General features: G+C 37.6%; 1 protein-coding gene across 1 annotated transcript in view; it reads right to left on the bottom strand.

Moving 5' to 3' along the window:
* CRB1 (crumbs cell polarity complex component 1) overlaps positions 1-22,790 on the bottom strand; it is an 856,806-nt gene that overhangs the window by 181,948 nt on the left and 652,068 nt on the right. The window contains exon 10 of the mRNA XM_044080246.1: positions 17,357-17,485. Within this exon, the coding sequence (XP_043936181.1) occupies positions 17,357-17,485 (129 nt within the window). The remainder of the gene's footprint in view (positions 1-17,356; positions 17,486-22,790) is intronic.

Below are 22,790 nucleotides of genomic sequence, written 5' to 3'. Positions count from 1 at the left end.
AAGCTATGGAGAGGATCATAATGGAGCTCATAAACAAAGATATAGGGGACTTGCAGACATTGGACCCGACCCAGTTTGGCTTCGCAAAGGGCAGATCATGCCTTTTGAACTTGGTCGACTTCTTCGAAACAATCACCAAGGCCATTGATGAGGGAAAGGCAGTCCATACAGCCTACCTTGACCTTGCAAAGGCCTTTGACACAATACCCCACTCGGGTATTGTAGAAAAACTTACCAGCTTAAATGTAAACCCATATGTCACAAGATGGGTTGCAAACTGGGTTAAGGACAGAACCCACAAGGTTAGAGTTGCTGACGCTATGTCAGACTCCAAGCCGGTCACAAGTGGTGTCCCACAGGGCTCGGTCCTTGGCCCCCTATTGTTCGGCATCTACTTCTCAGAAGTACAGGCCAACATGGGAGGACTTTGGCTGACAAAGTTTGCAGACGACTGCAAACTGGGCGCCATAGTGGAAAGTGCATCGGACACGGATATCCTTCAGAAGGGACTCACGGAAACAGATAGCTGGTGCCAGAGCCATGGCCTGAAGTTAAACACCAAAAAATGTATAGTCATACCCTTCGGGAAAAACAAGGTAACCCCAAGCTACCATATAGGTGGCAATCCACTAAGCACAGAAGAGGTTATCAGGGACCTGGGGACCCAGGTTGACAGTGGCCTTTCTTTTGACACTCACGTTGCTAAAGTGGTTAGAAAGACCTTCTACATTGCCCACCTGATCATGAAGGGATTCACATCCAGATCTAGTGAGGTCATTGTTCCCCTGTACTCTTCACTTATCAGACCAATGATTGAGTACAATGCCCCATTCGGGATGTATCTCACCCGACATCTGCAGCAATTGGAGAGACCTCAAAAGTTCCTCACCAAAAGGATAAAGGGACTCCAAAATCTGTCATATGCTGCCAGATTGAAGAAACTCCAGCTCTATTCAGTTGCATACCGTCTGCTCAGAGGTGACATGTGCCTGACATACAAGGCCATGTCCAACCCAGAATTAATGGACATGCTCCACCTCAAAAATCCAAATCCACCAAAACCACTAGAGCAAGCGACTTAAACCTTAGCACGGATATAAATAGGACGTGCTGGAGGGATAGATTTATCACTCAGAGACTCCCTATGCTGTGGAATAAAATCCCGATCCATGTGAGGCAGAGCACCTCGCTGGCTCTGTTCAAGAGAAATCTTGACCTGTGGATGGGAGATCGTAGGTTTATCCTGGGAATCATCTCTGTGTCACTGCTGGACAGAGGCACAACAAACTAATGGGCACAGTATTTTTTCATATAAGGGGTGGCGTAAGCCACAAAAATTTGGGCTAGGCTTATAAATGCCTTAGGGCAGATAGCCTAGTATAAACCTATGAACCTATGAACCTATGTATTTCAGCAGGTTTACAAGAGATGGTTGGAAGATTAGGATGTCCTGGCCATAGTGTTACTCAGGTTATCATAATCTTTTTTTTTACTTTTTTAAGTAAAAAAAAAAATCTTTTTTGAATTATCACTTATGACATAAGAGATTTTATATTTATATAAATGAAAACAAACCATATTGACATATTTTCAGTTGCAAACATTATACATCACATATGATCTTCTATACAGTCATTGTCAATTGAACATTAACTCATTTAATCCCTGCTTCCCTTAAACCTCATTCCTCCTGCAAAACATTATTCTGTATATACGATTCCCACGAATCCTATATTTCTATGTAATTTGCTCCTACCCTTTTCTAAACATCCCACTTCCAGTGCTTTTATCTCTGTTACTATATTCACTTCTTCTAATATGGTTGGTTTAGACTTTGATTTCCATTTTCTAGCAACTGCTTTTTCGGCAGCCACCATAATTAACCACATCAAGGCCTGATTATGTCTACGCAATTCAGATCCTGTATCATAGCTCAAAAATAATTTCTTTATTTATACTAAATTTCTCACCCAATATTTCTGAAAGTCTGCCAACTCATTACACTCCCCAAAAATATGTTCCCAATTATATCTGTCCTCCCAATCACAGCTCCAACATGTGCAATCTACCTGAGAAAAAAATCTTTCGAGTCTGCTTGGGGTATAACGATATCTATGCAAACACTTCCAAGCAAAACTCCTAAACATTCTAGACTTTTTTGCTTGTTTTTGAGTCATACATATATCCTCCCATGGTTTCTTTCTGAATTTCTTATCCCATCTCTGTTCCCAATCCTTTATAACCTCCTCTGGCTGATTCCTAAAGTTATCATGTAATATTTTATATGCCCTATTAATTATCCCTTTTTCAACAGCAGCTACTGTTCTAGATTCAATTAAAAACTCTACTAGTGCTTGTCTTTCACTTAGGATCCCCCTACTTCCTTTTCTTTGCCTAAACTCTGATATCAATCCTTGATAAGGAGGCAGTCACTAGCCTGCAGTCCTCTTCCCATTCTATTGCCTTTCCCTCTCTAATTATTTCATCCCAATACCTTGGTTCCTTTGAACTTCTTCTCCTGTAAATTCCAGCCCCCTCTTGCCTGTTCTCTGTACCCCTAATTGCAGTCATCCCCATTGGCAGAATCTCCTTTCTCCATTCAGATGTTGGCTTAGCTCTCACAATACTTTATGATACTTTATGAATATAATATTCTGTATGGTCATTGTTATTCTCCTTAAGGGTCTGCATCCAAAATCACACTCTCTCCTTGTTTCTTAAACTTCCCCGTTTCATCATCATTCCTTTCCACTTTGAGTTATAGGTTTCTGCTTTGTGCTGTGTATAGCAGCCTTGATTGTGTAGTTCTGAAATATCCTTTCAAATCAGATAAGCCAAATCCACCTTGTTCTAGTGGAAGGATCAACTCTTCCGACTAGACTCTTGCCCTCTTCCCCTTCCAGATAAAATCCTTCAACTCTTTATTAATTGCTATCCTCAACTTCACCTCTGGTTGATAAAAATATGCCTGACCTGTGTATAAAACTAAACAGACTAAAAACATTTCACTGCTTGTATCAAGCTATCTATAGCTATAAAACAGAGATTCCAGTTTCTCAGCCTTTTTATAATTATTTTTGTTTAGTCTCTTCAAACATATCTTTAACTGCCATAACACAATCCTTTTTAACCTGTACTCCTAGGTATTTCATTTTATCATGTCCCCATAAATATGGATATTGTAGAACCAATTTGTGTGTGGGTCCATAGTTTACAGCTATTGCCTTTGTTTTATCTTCATTAATTTTGTATCCCCCAAAAGACATGAAACTGTCTCAGAATGTTCCACAACACTAAAATGCCCTTTTCTGGTTTTATCAGGTACAAAATAATATCATCTGTAAATAAAACCAAAATTTCTTGATTACCATATGAATTATATCCTTGAAATTCTAAGACCCTTATTTTCTTTGCCAATGATTCTGAATATAACACAAATAACAAAGGGGAAAGAAGATATCCCTGCCTGGTTCTTCTGTTCAAACAAAACTTATTAGAGAAGAGCTCCCCCTTTTATTTTTCACCTCTGATCCCTTATATAGCCTCTTAATTAATCTTATCATTGTGTCAGGGAATGCAAATGCTTCCATTGCCCAATTCATAAACTCCCAGCTTACTCTGTTGAATGCTTTCTCTGCCTCAAGACCCACCAACAATAATGATATTTTCTTATATTCTGCTTCCCCCGGATCATCATTGTTCTATTAATGTTGTCAAATGTTTGTCTCTCCATCAAAAAACACATTTTATATATCTATAAATTTTGTCAACACCTTTGCCATTCGTTTAGCCATTATAACGATAAATACTTTGTAATCATTGTTTAGAATCAAAATGGGCCTACATGAAGCAGGATCTGATAGGTCTTTACCATCTTTTAAGTATTCTAGCCAACACAGCTCTCTTCTAGGGAGTTGGTGTTTCTCCTCCTTTTAAAATACTGTTAAACAAAACCTTCCAGATCTTTATCATTTTCTTCACTCTCAGCTTCCAAACTTCCACAGAAATGCCATCTAGTCCTGGAGACTTTCCTGTGAATTGGTTATAAATCACCATTTTTATCTCATGTCCTCCTATCCTAACTGTTAATAACTAAGCCTCATCTTCCTCTAACCTTGGCAAATTTATTTCTTTCATAAATATTTCCATGTGTACTTAACATCAATCTTTCTAAACCCATGTATATAGGTTCATAGGTTCATAAGTTGGTACTAGGCTATCAGCCCTAGGGCCTATACAAGCCTAGCCATAACAATTCCCTGGCTATTTCTTCCCACACTATTTACTTCCCTGGACCCCTGTCTAGCAGGGTGACTGACGTGATCCCCTAGGTGAATTTCCTTTCTCCCATCCAATCATCAATGTTCCTTTTGAAGAGGGCCAAAGAGACACTCTGCTTGACATGTATGGGCAATCTATTCCGGAGTTTGGGGAGTCTCTGGGTCAGGAACCTATCCCTCCAGCATGTTTTGTTTATTGTTATTATCCAGGTAGTCCCTTATTTTGTCTTTAGCACTTTGCATTTGTGCCTATTGCTATTCTGTGAGATCCCCCCTATTCTGTAATACTTTAACCTTTGTCAATCCCTGCAAATTATTCTTGTTATTTATTAACCATTTCTCTTTTCCTTTTATTTCTCCTTTATTTTTAAACTCCACTTTCATTTTATACCATGCCTTAGCTATATTTTCAGAAGAAATTTCTATCTTCCCTAAAAACTCCAGAATAATTTATACTACCCAATCTTTTAATTAATCTCTGTTTAACAGATAGATGGGGAAGCACCAGTCTCTGATTTTTATTTTATTACCCTGCATTTTTATTTTAGTTATCATTAGCGCATGATCTTAAATAGTTATTGGATATACATCAAAACTTTGAATTAAATACACGTTTCTTTGAAATATAATTTCTGTCTAGCATAGTCCAATTTTTGTACTTTGGGCAATAATATGTAAATTCTTTTCTAGCTCCTACTACTAAATTCACATTTCCCATACCAAAATATTTTTATAAATTTCTTCAAAAATCTACCCTCTTTTGTTATATTTTCTCTTCTAAGCCCCCAAGATAAATCAAGTCTATGACACTGGATCGAAAATTGATTTCATCGAATGGCTTTTACACAGAAAATGCCGTTGATAGAAATTGGTTTTATGAGATCACGATACAGTGAAGATCAGAAAATTTGCCCTTTCCTCACTGTAGTGCGATCTCAGTGTTAGTATATATATATATATATATATATATATATATATATATATATATATATATATTTAGTGGGGGGGTGCAGCCCTCCACAAAACCGATTTCTATTAATGGTATTTTTGGTGTAAAAGCCATTCAATGAAATCAGTTTTCTTTCCAGCGTCATAGACTCTATTAATCCTCACTGTTGCAAATCAAATTCCAGTTTTCCACCAATAAGTAATATCTACTGCGTAAAGCTGATTATTTCTCCCAGAATTTTCTTAAGTTTCACTGTAGCACTTTTAGATGGAATATAAATACATGCCAGCATTATTCTCCTCCCTTCCCAGTTGCCCCTTACTGCTATAAATTCACCATTATTATTTATTTTCCATCTTTTATTAGTGTTTGAGCTCCTCTGGCAATAATATAAGTATTCCCATTTTCCTTTGTTTCAGATATTCTGCTGAATAACCATCCTGAAATCCTTTCTTTATCAAATTCACACAATACATTATTTCAGTATGTCTCCTGTAGCATAACTATTTACACTCTACATTTCTTAATATAGCTCACTGCTCTTTTTTGTATATACCTGTGACTTCATTCGCATTCAAAGATAGCCAGCCTTTTCTTCATTTCTACCTCTAATTTTTGTAGTTTTTCCAACTCATCTGAATATCTGTTTAAAACTTCTTTAATTTCTCCAGTCTTTTGATATTTGAGTTGACATGCTCATTCAGTGTTATATTTGTTTTAATTAGCTCTGAGTGCATTTGACTTCTTTTTTCTTCTACATTACTGTAAGTCATGTCTTGCACCAAAGCTGGAGCTTGAACTGATTTGTGCTGAACAGCTGCAGTATTCTTCTCAGCCAGTGTTTTCTCCTCACCTTTGTAGTTGATTTTCTTTAAAGTTCTCTAAATTTCTTATTTGCTGATATCCAGGCAGTGTGCTTACTAGCCAATAACTGAAAGTTACCCAAACCACAAATTCACTGTTTATCTTTTCTGAGTTTCTGTTTCCATACTTTTAATTAAGCCGTTACATTAGTGTGCAGCCATCTTGGAAGTCCCATAAACTTTTTTTTGTCTTGATCCCTACCATGCCTGATGTTCTGGGTTACATCCATAGGTGAACATGCAAAGATACTACAAGAAAGACACCCTTATATGTGCTGTAAATTGAAAACTTGGAAGGCCTTTTGATGTACTCTGGGAGTAGCAGGAATATAACTATGTATTTACTCAAACAGTGGCAGAAGCATAATTATGGATTTGCTCAAGGAGTCTTCTTCTCTTTCGGCTGTTCCCATTAGGGGTTGTCACAGTGGATCACCTGTTTCCATTTCTTCCTGTCCTCTGCATCTTGCTCTGTCACACCAACCACCTGCATGTCCTCTCTCTCCACATCCATAAACCTTATCTTAGGCCTTCCTCTTTTCCTCTTACCTGGCAGCTCTATCCTTAGCATCCTTTTCCCAATATACCCAGCATCCTTCCTTAGCACATGTCCAAGCCAACGCAATCTCGCTTCTCTGGCTTTGTCTCCAGACCATCCAACCTGAGCTGACCCTCTAATATACTGATTCCTAATCCTGTCTATCCTCATCACACCCAGTGCAAATCTTAACATCTTTAATTCTGCCACGTCCAGCTCTGACTCCTGTCTTTTCATCAATGCCACCGTCTCCAACCCATATAACATAGCTGGTCTCACTACCCTCTTGTAGACCTTCCATTTCACTCTTACTGGTACCTGTCTGTCACAAATCATTCCTGACACTCTTCTCCACCCATTCCACCCTGCCTGTACTCTCTTCTTCACCTCTCTTCCACACTCACCATTACTTTGAACTGTTGATTCCAAGCACTTAAACTCATCCACCTTCCCCACCTCTACTCCCTGCATCCTCACCATTCCTCTATCTTCCTTCTCATTCACACACATATATTCTGTCTTAGTCCTGCTGACCTTCATTCCTCTCCTCTCTAGAGCATATCCCCACCTCTCCTGGGTCTTCTCAACCTGATCCCTACTCTCACTACAGATCACAATATCATCTGCAAACATCATAGTCCATGAGCCTCCTGTCTGATCTCGTCTGGCAACCTGTTCATCACTACTGCAAATAAGAAAGGGCTCAGAGCTGATCCTTGATGTAATCCCACCAGCATCTTAAACACATCAGTCACTCCCACTGCAGACCTCACCACTGTCACATTACCCTCGTACATATCCTAAAGCACTCTTACATGCTTCTCTGCCACTCCCAACCTCCTCATACAATACCACAACTCCTCTCTAGGCACCCTATTTTATGCTTTCTCTAAGTCCACAAAGACACAATGCAATTCCTTCTGACCTTCTCTATATTTCTCCATCAACACTCAGGAATACCAGGAACAAAACTATGTATTTACTCAAGGAGAAACAGGAGCATAACTTACTCAAGGAGTACTGGAAGCATAGCTGTGGATTTATTCCAGGAATACAAGGAACATAACTGTGGATTTACTCAAGGATTACCAGATACATAACTATGGATTGACTCACGAAGAACCAGGAACATAATTGTGGATTTCCTCAACACCAATGCAAGTTTTCACATCAAACATGATTTCTCAAGTGATCATAGAATAATACATAAATGGTGCTATATAAAAATGTTACATTAACCTATCAGTGATCTTGCCTCATTAAGTATTAAAACATTATAATAAGCAAGAACTTTCTTAAAGGTGATTAACTTCATAAAAATTTATATCATAAAACATAAAGCATATTTCATAACATAAAAATCTTTCAAGACACAGAACTTACTTTCTTAACATTTTTGATTAACATTGGTTTTAAACTAAAACTAAAAAAAATTATTTAAACTGGGCATATAATCAGCCCTTAACCTACAAATCCATTTTCATTCACATTTTTCAATTCTTAATATTTCAACCCCACCTCTTAAACTAGTTTGAACTTTTTCTACAACATAAAATTTAAATAAATGATCATTATTTTCTTTCTGTATATGTTTAAATAGTACAACTAGTCCATATGTTAGAGGAGGATTCCAACAGTGAGCTTATGACATGTTTCCCCATGCGAAAAAATGCCGGAACAAGAAGACCACAGCACCACTATGTCATAGAGTTGCATTTAGAGGGTGAAATACTATCTAAATGATACTGGGCATGTACTGAGCAGATAAAACAGGCCTACAGAGGCTGGGTTATCACAGTACACCTTGCAGAATGGGAAGAACTGCAGAAGTCATTGCCACACCAACATAGGTCAGACCCCACCAGCACACAGGCATCAGTGCTGCATGGAGAACTTAGGCAGAACACAGCAATGATTTGTCCAGTGAAATAATGCAGAGTGTCCCTGGTAAGACAGATGTCAATGTCCTGCAAAAGATGGCATGTTGTGCCACACTCCATCACACTATCACCAGAATATATCAGAGGGCACGAGCATCTGTTCCCCTGCCTCCTGCAACCCTTGAGGATATGGATATAAGTCAGTACCCTACACAGTGGCACTTTCCTTATTCAAAAAAAGTCTGCTATGGATGAAAAAGACTCCATTGTGTTGCTAACAACAACACAGAATTTGGAAGCTCTCTGCTGGTCACACATCATCCTTGGGTATAGTATATTCCCAACTAGTGTAGATGTGGGCCACTAGTTATACACCCAACATGGAATCAATGGCACTCCCAGTAGCACAATTGTTGCCGCTGCCCCCCCCCCCCCCCCCCAGTGTACTGCCTCATGACACAGAGACAGTTTATATCAGCATGTGAGATGACCTCAAGGAGGTGGCTACAAATTTTGGACACACCTTACATCCTGATTACATCGTTACTGATTTTGAGAAGGCAGCTCTTCATGCTAGTAAAAAAGGCATTTCTGAAGGCAATCCTAAAGGGATGCTTGTTCCATTTTGCTCATATTTTATGTGGACAGCTTCAGCACCAGCAGCAGCATCCCCTTGTGGGTCTGTATTGCACAGACACCACATTTTACATAGCCATCCACAAGTTGATTGTTTTGGTGTTCTTACCCATGGATGACGGTGTGCTGCCATTTCTGGAGATTGTTTCCACTCTGTCTGACTCTGTTAGTAGAATATCAACATTTCTCAACCGCCATTAATTTAAGGCTATCCCAGAAAGTATGCATCTCACTTTACTGCACATAAATGACTGCCAACATAATTTTCCAATTCAAATGCATTGAAATATCCCCTGATATTCTGGAATGTGTTTGATGTATCTGGCATGGATTTGTCATAGACAAACAAACAGGTGGAGGCAAGGCACAAATGGCTGAAGGTGTTACCTGGATGACCTAATATACAAAATTCTGACCTTCTGTCTGTTCTGCATCAGGAAGGGAATCAGTGCTTAGGGGAATGCAAGTAACACCCTGTAGAAAAGGGATTGCTGAAAAAAGCACCCTTTAAAACATACCCTGCAACATAAGTGTGACTACAGCAATGTTCAAGATTTTCCACGTGCTTTAGCACATTTTTACAAGTTGTGATTACATATGCATACAGTGCACACCAGGCACTACACAAATCACTACCACTGCTGTATCAATAAAGGCTTTACCAGTTTTACACTTGTTTCACAGTGTCCCCATTTATCCCCAGCAGGCATCTGGATGTTGCTGCCTGCACTGCAGACAGTTTGTACCTGTATGCTCCTGAGGTCATGGAGATGCCCTCACCCTGAGCTTATGCTTTATGGGTATAGTGCTGGCTTCTTCTCTGTCCACAGTTCTACATAAATGCAGTTAAACAGCAATCCAGCCAGAAGTCTCAATATGTACACATATACATGTCCCACAGGGATCTGCCACGCCTCCTAGGTGCCTAAATCCATTTAAGGGTAATGTATGAATGCCCTTAGCTGTTTCACTTTAAAAATTACAACAATCATACATTACTCTGCATATGAATAAGGAGTCTTGGTCAGTTAGAATTTCTTGCGGCAATTCCTACCCTTAAAAAATGCTATTGCTTTTGTAGTGACTCTTCATAGAGGTACTGCCTCAAGGAATTTCTGCATAATCAGTACTTGTTAGGATATACTGATGGTAGTCCTTACTCAGTTTTGCAAATGGACCCACAATGCCCATTCTTATGCATTCAAATGGGACAACCACAGTGGATAAGGGTATCAAAGGGTTTTTTAACCTGTGGTATGATACTGTCCTTTGATACTCTGGGCAAGCTGCAGAAAAGTTCTCTATGGCCTTTAAGAACACCAGGTCAGTAAAATATATCAAAAATCCTAATTTTTATCCCTTCCCAAATGGTCACCCAAAATGAAACTGTGTGCTGACTTTACTTTAAGTGTTTTAAAATGTTTTGAAACTAATAAGTAGTTCAGTATCTGTTCTTTGTATTTGGTAAAGCTGTAGAGCAGATTGTTTCTTAGCTCAAAAGTATGGTTATGAAGGGAGTCTATTTTGTTCCTTAGGTTCCTCATCTGTTCTCCCTATAGTCTCTTCAGCTCTTTTTAGCATATTATCTTCCCACTGAGATGTCTTGAAACTGATATGCCTTAACTTGGAGTTCAGTCATGTCAGCAATACTCTTGTCAGGATTCTGGCATGAAGTGAAGGCTGCGGCGTCTCCTTGTATGAATATGAATGCAGGATATTCCACTTCATCTAATTCATCCTCTAAAAGGCAAGTCTCAAAACTAATTCTCTTCCCCTGGGATACGTATGGTTTTCCTTCAGTATTTTTGTTTATTGTCATTACTTTTGGAACCCTGTTTCTGTTTCTAATGCACTGTCTGCTTTGCTATAGCAGAGCAAAGCTTCAGACTCTGTTCAGGTTCTCCACTCTTTTTCTTTCAATATGAGATTTGTCTGTTTATTTCTGTTTCTACACTCCACTTATTGTATTCTTAATTATGGACTCTTCCCTCTAGTTTCCACACTGACTTCTTTTTAATACTTTAACTACTGGGGTCTTTAGGTAAGACTCACCTTTCCTGTCACTCTGTCAGTCTCAGTCTCCACACTGACGTATTTTATTGTTTTATCTAATGAGGCCTTTGGTAAGACACCTCTGCCAGTCTCCATGCAGGTTTACATTATTATTTTAAAAACTTAAGTCTTTTGATAAAATTCACTATTTGATGTATTTAACCCTTCTACCTAGAGCCAGATCTTTTCTGTTTCCTCACCAAAGCTGACCAACAGCTGACACCAGTTCTTCTCCTAATTTACTGGGTCTACCAGACTCCCTTTATCATTTCCTAGGTTCAACTCCACCACCATCTAGGTCAGTGAGGGGATTAAGGAGACTGATGCATCATCATACTGCTGCAGGGGACTGTGTCCTAACTACCACCCTCTTGTTTCAGTCTTGCAAGCTCTTTAATTGCTGCCCTTGGGTGGTGCAGTAACAATTCCATCATTCACAACCTCCCATTAATAGACTTACTGATTATGTCGCCTGGAGCTTGTCAGCCTCCTACACTACTTACTGCAGTGTGCCTAGGCTGCCTGTATCCCTCCCATGATAGGCAAACCAACATTGGCCACTCCTACTCATGCTGGAGCCTCATTCAGCAACTACACCATTAACCAAGCACAGGTCATCTGGGACATAATAAAGGCTTTAACCCTTTGTGTCATGGGGCCACTACACAGAGCCAAATATAAGCTCCTTTTGTGTCTTCCAGAGCTACACCTTTCTTTATGCCAGAGCTATGTATTTCAGACAACGTATCTGACTGAGCCTTTTCCCATAACTTCCATAATTCTTTAAGTTGAGGAAGGTCTTGACCAATTATCATATTATTTATTAAGTTAGACACTAGAGCATACCATTCAACCTCTTAGTTCAAGAAATCTGGACAAAGCCCGACAAAATGGGGGGACAAGGCCCAAAAATAGGGACATATTTTAAATTTTGCTCTTATAAACTTAGGAAGTTGCTAAAGTAACAGGGTTTGTTTTAACATATATTTTCTGAAGGATTTGAAGTCTGAAGCTCAAATGTTTTTCATTATTTAGTGACTTCAATCCTCAAGATCATCCTAGTGATTTGCCAGAAAACCACAAATTTTATGAGGAACAGACCAAAAATATGAGCCAAAAATCTGTACATTCTGTGAAAATCTGGACAGTTGAGAGTCATGCACTAGAGCTACAGGCTATAACAGTTTACCTAGAAAAGTTTGTTTTTCTGCCTATATTATAGGGTATTTCTCATTGCCTCTAAGCACACATATTGATTCCAGTTTTTGCTTTCTAGTTGTTTTATACTGGTAAACATACTGCATTTCTGCTAATATAATCATGCTCAATGAGCCCAACAACTGCACCATTTTTTTTGCTCTGCCACACTGTTAGATTTCACAAGTTTAGTAATAGCTCAGTGACAGAAATCAGATTCTACACTTTCAAAGGCTAAAATTTCAGATGATCACATTCCATAAGCTTTGGTTAGGTAATGCTTGCTGGCTAATGCTAATAGTTTTTAGATGGATAATGTTGTCACTAATTGTCCAGATGTTGTGTATATGCCCTGTCCAGATGTTGTGTATATGTCCTTCTATAGATCATTTAAAACAAAATCAGCTGGTGATGGTCTTTTTATTTCTTGTTTGCAGGTAAGGCAACATACAGGTAAAGGAATGTTATTTGCCCTTGATGCATGCAAGTCTAACTTAAGATCTGCAATTTCATTAGGAACAGGCATTCTGTTAAAACAACTAACTGTTCAGAATACTTAGGCCTGACTCTAAAATACTCACTTTATTAACTATTAAGGGGTGCCCTTTTAAATGCATCTATAGTCAAGATTTCTAAAATTTTACTTGCATTGTTTGCACAAGGTTCTGGCGACAGTTTTAAAATGTATACCAAGTCCACCATTTGTGACCTTGTCAATCTATGCATAACAAATGTCCAGGTGTGGAACTTAAGAGATTGTGCTTCAGGTGATGCTCCACCTCTTGCCAGAATCTCTCACTTGGTAGTCTTGGCCATCAGCATCCTCTATATCCATGTGCCTTATGCTTGTTTCCAGGTAAGTATGATGACAAAACTCTGGCCCACTTGGCATGGGCTACTACTCTTGATTCTCTAGCCATGTACCTTTCAAAGGCCAACAGGTAGACCTCCATCTCATCTTTCTTGCTTGCTTTCTTCCCAATGGCTAGTAGCTATTGGAATTCCCAGTGAGATGGAAGGATGTTCTTTTTGCTGTTTGTTGTAGCAGGTTAAGTAGGTGTAGGTCAGTGGATGTGTGTCTCTCCTGAAGCGCAGATGTTGAATTCACTAAAGCATTATTAGGCTACGCTAAGGTCTTGATGATGTTTTCCTTTTTCATTCTGCTCTTTAGTTCTTGAAGGGCTTTACCAAGAGAAAAAAAAACTACAAAACAGCCTTTATGCATTATGAATTCTACTACCATGTGCCTGGGATGTAGAAGGAATAATAGAGACCCTTACATCACATTACTCATATGTGTTAACCCTAATGTTAATCCTATCCTTGCCCAAACCCAAGCTATAAACATTATATTAATTAGAACCCTGTACCTAAAAGTAGCACTAAACAAAACACACAGACACACAGACACACACAGACACACTCTGCACACAGCAATACACATGTGCATGATAAACTTTACCCCCTCCCCTAGCCCTTACTCTAGAACCTTTGAACACGCACACAGGCACTCTCTCCCTGACTTACTGCTACTGCAAGTACATGTCCTCTCTAAAAGCAGCATTTGATGTTGCTCCATTTGGTAAGTCCTGCACTTGACCATAAACATATTTGAGTACTTTTGACAGTAGAAATTCCTGTCAGCAAACTATACATTCAACAAAATGAATGAAAACCATTCATGTGTGCACGTGTGTGTGTCTGTATCTGTGTCTGTGTATATGTGTGTGCGTCTGTTTATAAATGTATTTTATATGTAGATAGATAGATAGATAGATAGATATAGTATATATAGATATAGACAAAGATCTATGTATGTATGTATATATATCTATATATATATCTATATATATATATATATATATATATATATATATATATATATATATATATATATATATATATATATGGCTCCCCTTCATAATGTCAACCCACCTTTCATCGACTTTTCAAAATGTTGAAATGAAAACGTCATAACTTTACAATGAGAAACTCCCAGGCCATCGTATTTCCTCTCTGGGAAAGTAACCACTTGGAAACCATGGTGAACTTTGCCCTTTCTCCCTTGTAGTGCAATCTCGGAGTTGATATATTTAAGCAGGGGGGTGGGGGTGCAAAGCCCCCTACATGGGGGCTGTGAGGGTGAGTCCCCTCACTTCTGTCAGTGTCATTAGCTACCATTTGTTATTTTATCATTGGTGGCCAAGTGGTTACTTTCCCAGAGAGGAAATATTATGTTCCGGGAGTTTGTGATTCTAAACTTACAATATTTTCGTCTTGACGTTTTGAAAGTCGACAAAAGGTGGGTTGATGTTATGAAGGGGACCCATATTGTATGCAAAGCTACTTTTAGTTAATTTAGTTCTTTAATATTAAATTCATGTTCTAGATTCTGGTAGCTTCCAAAATAAGCAATCATTAGAAAATGGAGATCAAAGACTAAACCAGGTGCATTTGAAATGTTAAATACTGTAAGAGAGAGAAAAGAACTGGAAGAGGGATCTTTAGAAAAGGGTAGGAGCAAATTACACAGGAAAAAATGTAAGCTGTGGGAAAAATAAACAAATAATGTTTTGGAGGAGGAGTGAGGTTTAAGGGAAGGCAGGAATTGATCACTTTATGTCATGCTGGATTTATGATAATTATACAAAAGAATATATGTGACGTATAATGTTTAGAACAGGGAACATGTTAATATTGTTTGTTTACTTTTATATATATGTTTGCAAATATCTTAGGTGATTATTCAGTAAAGGTTTTAAAAAATATGCTCTAGAAATGTGAGTCCAGTGAGACTTACTTCTACAGTGTCTGTTCTCTCTCTGTCTCTCTCACTCTCTCTTTCTCTGTTATGAATCACAGCCGAATCCTACAGTGGCCATGTAGACAGGCATTATTATTTTCAGAGTTTACAAGGCAAGGGGAGAAATGGAAGTAGATTGTCAGGTCTTTCTTCCACATCACACATGCATGCACACACACTTATGGACAATTTAGAACCCTTGATCCACTTACTGCATGTCTTTGGAATAAAGAAGGAAACCAGGCCACCTGTACAAAAGCTACACAAACACAAGCAGGACACCCAGACACCACACAGAAAGCACCTCAGCTGAGAATTGAACTGGAGAGCCTCTTGCAGTAAGGCCTCAACACTATCGATTGCACCACTGCACCAACCACAGTGGTTGTTACGTTATAGCAAAATTGATTTACACTGTTGCCTTTGCTGACTGTGTCTACCCTGGAGGCTGCACATCATTTTTAATTGAGGTTTGTTTACAATAGACTGAAAGTATTATGAGCTTCACTTTAGCTCTTTCACTGGAAAATCATCTTTTCATTGCATTTGATGGGACAAAAATCAATGAGACAATACAAGGGATTTCATTTTGTAATTAATAAACACAGTAGATTTTTACTTCATCCATCCAACCATCCAGTTTCAGTAACAGCTTAATTGAATTCAGGGCTGTACAGGTAAATTAAGCAAGCCTTGTTTCATTTATGGGATACATGCCTGAATTTGTAGAATAAAAACATTATAATAGTGCCCTGGAAGAAACAAGGCACGCTTCTGATATCCAATCATCTCCAAGGTTGCGTCACCTTGCGGGAAAGTGACAAATTCATATGTGTCCTGTCTATGAAATGGGGCTCACATAAATTATCTCTGAGAGCTGCAGCCAGTCCTGGAAAAGAACAGATATAAGTCTTGTCCTGGATGGGACACCAATGTGCAGGACACACACCTAAAGACAATTTATGCATTGGCATTTTAAATACTGCATGTCTGTAGGATATAGAAGGAAAACAGAGACTCTTGTAAAAGCCCAGTTCAACGCAGGATATGCAAACTGCACACAGAAGGAACTTCATTTGGCAATCAAACTGGAAAGCAATTGAATCTTCAATTAAATTATTAAAATCGCTTATACCTAGCTAGTGATTCATCCTTAGGGATTCTTGATAAGTGAATTCCCAGTACTGGCCCAGTCATTAATGCCTTGGAATGCTGACAGTTAAATCTTTGCTGTAATCATTTAAAGTGCAGTACAATGCTTATATCTAGATTCAAAGAAATACCTACAGCTCAGACTATTTTTATTTATGATATCTACAACAGAAATGGTGAAATTATGAAACAGGCAATCTAAGTAAAACCTGATGCACTGAATGTTGAAGTCTACTAATGTAATTTGTTTGAATATCTGTATGCTATAATTTATAGACTCAGCTTTTATCACCTCTAGTTGGCAGATCAGAGATTGTCTGTACCTGTAACAAGCAATATAATAAAAATATGGCCTTTGCTCCAGAGTCACTTGTTACTTTATCATTTAATTAAAGCTGTTTTGCACGCTTCTCAGTGATGACAGTACTGTTTGTCGACTTCACACATTTTATTGCTGGCTTCAACATTGTTTTTGTGCTGTTTATCTGCTGAAATTTGTTAAAAATAAAAATTGTTTGGATATTAAAATAAAATATACAGAACATATTGGTGTCCTTCACAGAAATAATCAGGAAGATCCTGTAAAGTTGCTTAAAACTAAAATAGATTAAATACATACTATATAATTATACACCAGTTTTTCTGAATCATGACCCATGACAGAATTTGTCCATTGTCTTTTTGACTCTGTCTCCTGAATTTCTTATATACTGTTGCACAATAAAGTATTTTTCATATTGATCTGTTACTTTTTTTTTTGCAAACTCTGACTGACCCGATTCACCAATCCAGTATTCAAATAATGTAATATAACTTTGAATATAGAATAACCTGAATGATCTTTTAGCTATATTATAAAAGCATTTAATACTAGATTAAATCCATTTTGATTAAAGAGAGAACCATAATAGTTAAATATATGATGCATAGATAAACATAATGTGAAAGGCAATAAGTCAGACAAAAAAATAGATGCAAACTGAAAAGTAGCTTGTAACTGACTTGCCTTTCTCCAGTTATGCCTGGAATACATGAGCACATCATCTTTCCATTTGTTTTAGTACAGTTGCCACCATTATGACAAGTAAGATTTTCCTTCTTATCTCCACAGTGCATTGCTGGCAATTTGGAGTATCTAAAGAGCAAAGAATACAAATAGTAGAACTTTATTGCAGCATTTCTTGTGGACGGGGAAGAAACTGCTTTCTGTTAGTTGCATATCTTTACATAAGGCTAAACATACACTTTGTCATTTAACCAATTTGTTAAGATGTAGACAGTATACATCCTAGCTGAAACTATGTCTGCCTTAGCAATGAGCATTAATGCACCAAAGCTGCCCTCAGATTCTATAGGTGTTGCCACAAAAAGCAGATGATTTCTATTATAACCAGATATGTAGTTAAAGACTGAATAACTGAGTAAATGCAAGTCTAGACATGGGCAGCAGATGCTAAAATATGGACTCAGCTATTGAAACAAGGACCCAGTCAATCTGACTTAGACATGTTTAATTTGCATATGTCTTGCTATATAAACTACTTCATCAGATCATATGGTCAATGGAGGCGCTTGTCAGTCATGACTCAAGTAAAATAGAATATCTACTACAGTAAATGCATGCAAGAATGAAATCAAACTCAAGAATAAACAGGTATGCAGTGTTTAGAACAATTACAAAATGTTTCCATTGGATTTTTACAAGAAATATAAATGCTTCAAAAAGAAACATAAAGAAAGAAACTGTAACACTAGCAGAAAAAATATACCACATCTGATGGCAAATCCAATAAGACAGCTAAAATGGCCAAGGCACATTCCCAAATATCTAAACCTAATTCACAAGAATGCTGTCAGGGTTTGTTAGGAGGTGATGCTTGTCTTAATTTCTTGTGTGGGTTCCAAAATTTCACCATCTGAGCAAAAAAAAACAAAAAAAAAACCTCCCAAATCCCAGTGAAATCTTTATATATGGCAGCCAGTTTTCAGTTCAGCAGACAAAACAGCAAAACAGATGTCCCTGTTAGGAGGTAATCTGTATATATTGTAGCTTTAAAATCTGGACTATTCCTCCTGGTTAAGTCATTGATGAAAGTGCAAAATAGCCACCTGCACAAGTTTGTAACTTTGGCAGATAGTTGTGGGATCATCTAATGAGGTAGTCAACGAACTCATGCTTCATCAGTTGTGTAAGGAGAAGCTTGCAGTATGCTCAACATGTTCAAATGCTCTTTTAAGACCAAGAATTTCAGCCAGGTTATGGATATTATAGCCATGCTGCAGTAGACTGCATTAGTTACTGAATAAAGGCAACGTGGGTGCTGAAAGGGCTCATAAAACAATGCTTATCAGAGTCAAGAAGATCAACTTTAAGTTATTCAGATGGTTGAAGACAACTTTCTCAAAGAGATTCAACAACAAGTCAACAAGTCAAAGGTCTGAGATATGCCCACAGTCAATGAGCCCACTTTAGGGTACTGCTTATGGACGAGATGGCAGAATGTTGCATTCCATAGATCAATGCATTTTATTTATTTATTGACTGACTGACATTTAATTACTGGAAAAGTGTGACTGGGTACAAGCCCATTTTTAGCAGAGGCCCGGAAAGAAAAGCTTCAATATATTACAAAACATTTTAAGAACAATAGTTTTACAATCTTCAAAAATAAAACAAAAACATATGCAGTTTAAATAACTGTAACAAATTAGACATAATATAAAAATATTGGTTAAGAATGACACACGTTATATTACAATCATTTAATATTTAGAGAAATACTACGCAGTTTGTAAAGAATTTAAAGGTAAGTTAGTCTAATACGAACAGGAATTACAATATGAAATGAGGGAAAACAGGATTACAGTATATTTAGAGAGAAGGTCAGGGAAGAGAATTTGATAGAAGTAAGGAAGTAAGTGAAGAAGGGAGAGTTAGGAGGTATAAGGAAAGAAAAGGTACTTGTTCACATTTAGGGATATAGTTTATCCTGGTGTTGAGCTAGAGCAGACTCAGATTTTAGCAAGGAAGTCTTTCAGAGTGGTTCTGAAAGATGGGAGGGAGGGTATTGACCTGATGACCAAACCATGATGATACTCTCCCTTCATAAACGGGGAACCAGCTGTGGTAGAGGCTTGGTAGTCAGCAGGAGGTAAAATGGAAAAAAACACCAAATATAGTTATAAGGAAAAAGAAATACAATAAGTAAGTAGAAAGAAATTATTAAACAAGTAATTTAAATGAATAGTTAGTGCAATATTTCATATGATCTGAAGCTTATACCAGCTAGTAAAATTGAAATAAAAATGAAAAAAAAATAAAGTCTGATAATTTAAATAAAAACACAAACAGAATACAATAAAGAAATAGATCAAATATCATGCAAAAATGTTTATAGAAACTGAATATGAAAACTGATGTTTGGTTTAAGCAGATATCATGCTCAGAATAGAATATTTATCATTGCCATCCCTGGTATGAAATAAGGTCCAGAAAAAGATTTACAACTGCAGGCAAATCCAAGACAGGCAATACCAATCCCAAGTGTTATATATATCCAAGATGTCCAAATGAATAACACTCAAACAAGTCAGCTCTCCATACCAGGTTTGAAAGAAAACGTAAACATGGCAAAAAATTAAACAGCAACAGTTAAACTCTCAGAAGAATGAAACAATCAAGGTGTATGGGGAAAGAAAGAAACAGAAAAACTGTTTAAATTCTCCTGAGAACTCTAGTGCTTAATCTATAATTCAGTCAGCTTTACTAAGGAATTGTAATGGTAAGTCACCAGAGTCAAGATGCCAGAAAAGATAGTAAATCAAACATATTATGTCACACTGTGTCCCTACTTGCCAATAATAAATCAAAGTAACAACCTTCTATGACAACGTAAGAAAGAATGCCTAATTAGAACAGCTTCCCATGGAGACATCCGTAAAGCAGTAAACCCTAATGTATCATATGTTCCCAAGAAATGAAGGTCTCAGATATCTTGAGTAATGAAATTCCATGTAAAGTATCAGGGCTCAAAGCACAGTGGCCTGCAACAACAATTATGAAACTGTATAACATGCAAAACAGAATAAAATCTATTCATTTATTTATTTATGTTATTTGTATTTGTGGATCAGGGTAGAGCACTGATCCTAATGGAGCATTTTTCAGGTTCAACCCATGGATATATGTAACTTCCTGATCTCCTACAAGTGCTTGTCTGTGGTAGCTTGCAAAACAATTCCTTGCTGACACTTAATCTAGACAGCAAGAGCCCTAACACCCACTAGCTCAGTCTTAATAAAAATTACCTAGCCTCCCGCCCAACCCTATTAAACTGTATAGTTCTACTAGAACCCTAACTCTAACACTTAAGCTCCTACCTGGTCCATAATTCTAATCTGAGTCCTTTGTCCCTAACTCTATCCTTAAAGAGGTACTCTACCTTCCTAAACCTAAATTCCACAAGCACACTCTATACCTAAAATTCCATTCCCCCAACCCTAAACCAAAAGAATTCTCCCTCTCCATAAACCTAAGTCACCCTTGCCACCCTCTAACTCTACAATTGCCTTACTCCCTAACCCTAAAACTCCCCTCCCATGCCCTAAACCTAAATTCCCCTCCTGATTGCAGCCTGAAACCATAAGCTACACCCACCACACAATCACAGCTGCCACACTTCTCTTGCTCAAACTCGAATAATGCATTTGGGTAAAGTGTGGTAGTCTCTCTCTCTCTCTCTCTCTACAGCTGCCACACTTTGCCCAAACTCATATTCAGGTTCTAGCAAGAACAACAGCCTGACCCATTAGACCTAAAAGATGCAGAAGTCCCTATCTTCAAATCTTCAAATTCCAAGGACTTGGCCACTTATAGTAGACATGAGATTTCTAATCATGTCAAAAATAATACATAGTGCAGCATTCGCAGTATAATGTTATGAGGATATTCAATATTATCTGTGCTAGCATGACTGGCTGAAGTTTTGTAAATACTTGTAAATAATTGTAAATTACCCAGTGTTTTATATATGCCAGCATGACTAGCTATAATTTTGTAAAGAAGTTTATGTTTTTTGATTATTACTCTGATTTATGTAAGATGTTCAAATTAAACAGTTTTTTTTCTGACTGACCAAATGTACATGTTTTTTTTTAAATAATTCTGAATGCCAGTCAGCTGATCTAGATGTGATTTCATCATGTGACAGAGTTGAAAAGAATAGAATCGCCACAGCAGCTGTTTTGTTTAGTTTTTAAAGTCTTATATGAGAGAATAGAATTATCATAACAGCTTTCTGTGACTTTAAAAAAATTCTGCTATAAAAACAGGTTCTGAGTCAAAGTTCAGTTGTTGTAGCTGTTCAGTTGTTGTTCAATTGTCAGTTGTTGTTTTCCATATGAATGGTTATTACTCTTTTTGTTTTCCAGAGCTGTTCAGCAATAATAGTAGAAGCTGTTATTCTAGTCACCGAGGACCAGATAACAGCCTGAATAGTGGGCATAAATTCTTATCTTGCCTGGCAAAAGTAAGTATCATCTTGCCTTGCTGAGTTAATAAGATTAGACAGGGACAGCTAATCTTTAAATAGTTAGGGAGCTATAGCTAGATAGTAAGAGTTTTTCCTACAATCAATGTGAAATCTATCCTACAGTGTTATTTTCATAATTCCTGTATGTGAAACTCTGTGGTTTATTAGAATCAGTTATGTAATGCATACATATTTTAAATCATTTTATTTATTATTAAATATGTTACTACCTTTTATTGTGGCTGGTTATTGATAAAGTACATTTAGTAACCTGAGAGTGTTCATGCTTATTGTGATAACACCAGGGCTACTCTGAAAAGCCATACTGCTTGGATTACATGCTACCATTTATATAAATATTTATTTTACCCAATATAATTGAGCACCCCTTTGAAAGGTACTGTGGTATCTGATGGGTGGCAGCCATTACCTTGTAATTTGGAAAAGAGGACATAGCAGGCAAATCTGTGCCACAGTTTCTCAAGCGTGTTTGTATGTGTCAATATCAAATATAAGAGTTAGTTACCTAGAACTGGGACACAATGCTCTGCAATGGCTAGTGTGAAGACTCATTTGGGGATCTGGAATGAAGCATATAGTCCAGTCCCATGTTTGGAGCCTGTTCCTGGTGTACTCTTATGGGAAATTGTGTATTTCTATCCCTGCTTTCAGTGACACTCCCTTAACGGAGACAGTGGTGAGGACTGAGGCTCCATAGTTACTGCTCTGGGTTTAAGTGGGGTCATCACAAATGTTATCATTGTCAAACACAAAATACATTTTAAAGGAGACAGTAAGTAGTTATACTATATCTGCAACATTGTCAGAAAAAATATACAAATTTTAAACATAATACATATAGAACTTATGCTGAGAAAGGAAGTGTTTTGGATTTATATGTATGTATAC

The sequence above is a fragment of the Protopterus annectens genome, chromosome 8.part0 (genome assembly GCF_019279795.1).
Source record: "Protopterus annectens isolate FY-2018-M chromosome 8.part0, PAN1.0, whole genome shotgun sequence".
Taxonomy (NCBI): Eukaryota; Metazoa; Chordata; order Ceratodontiformes; family Protopteridae; genus Protopterus; species Protopterus annectens.
This window is presented reverse-complemented; position numbering and strand designations above follow the sequence as displayed.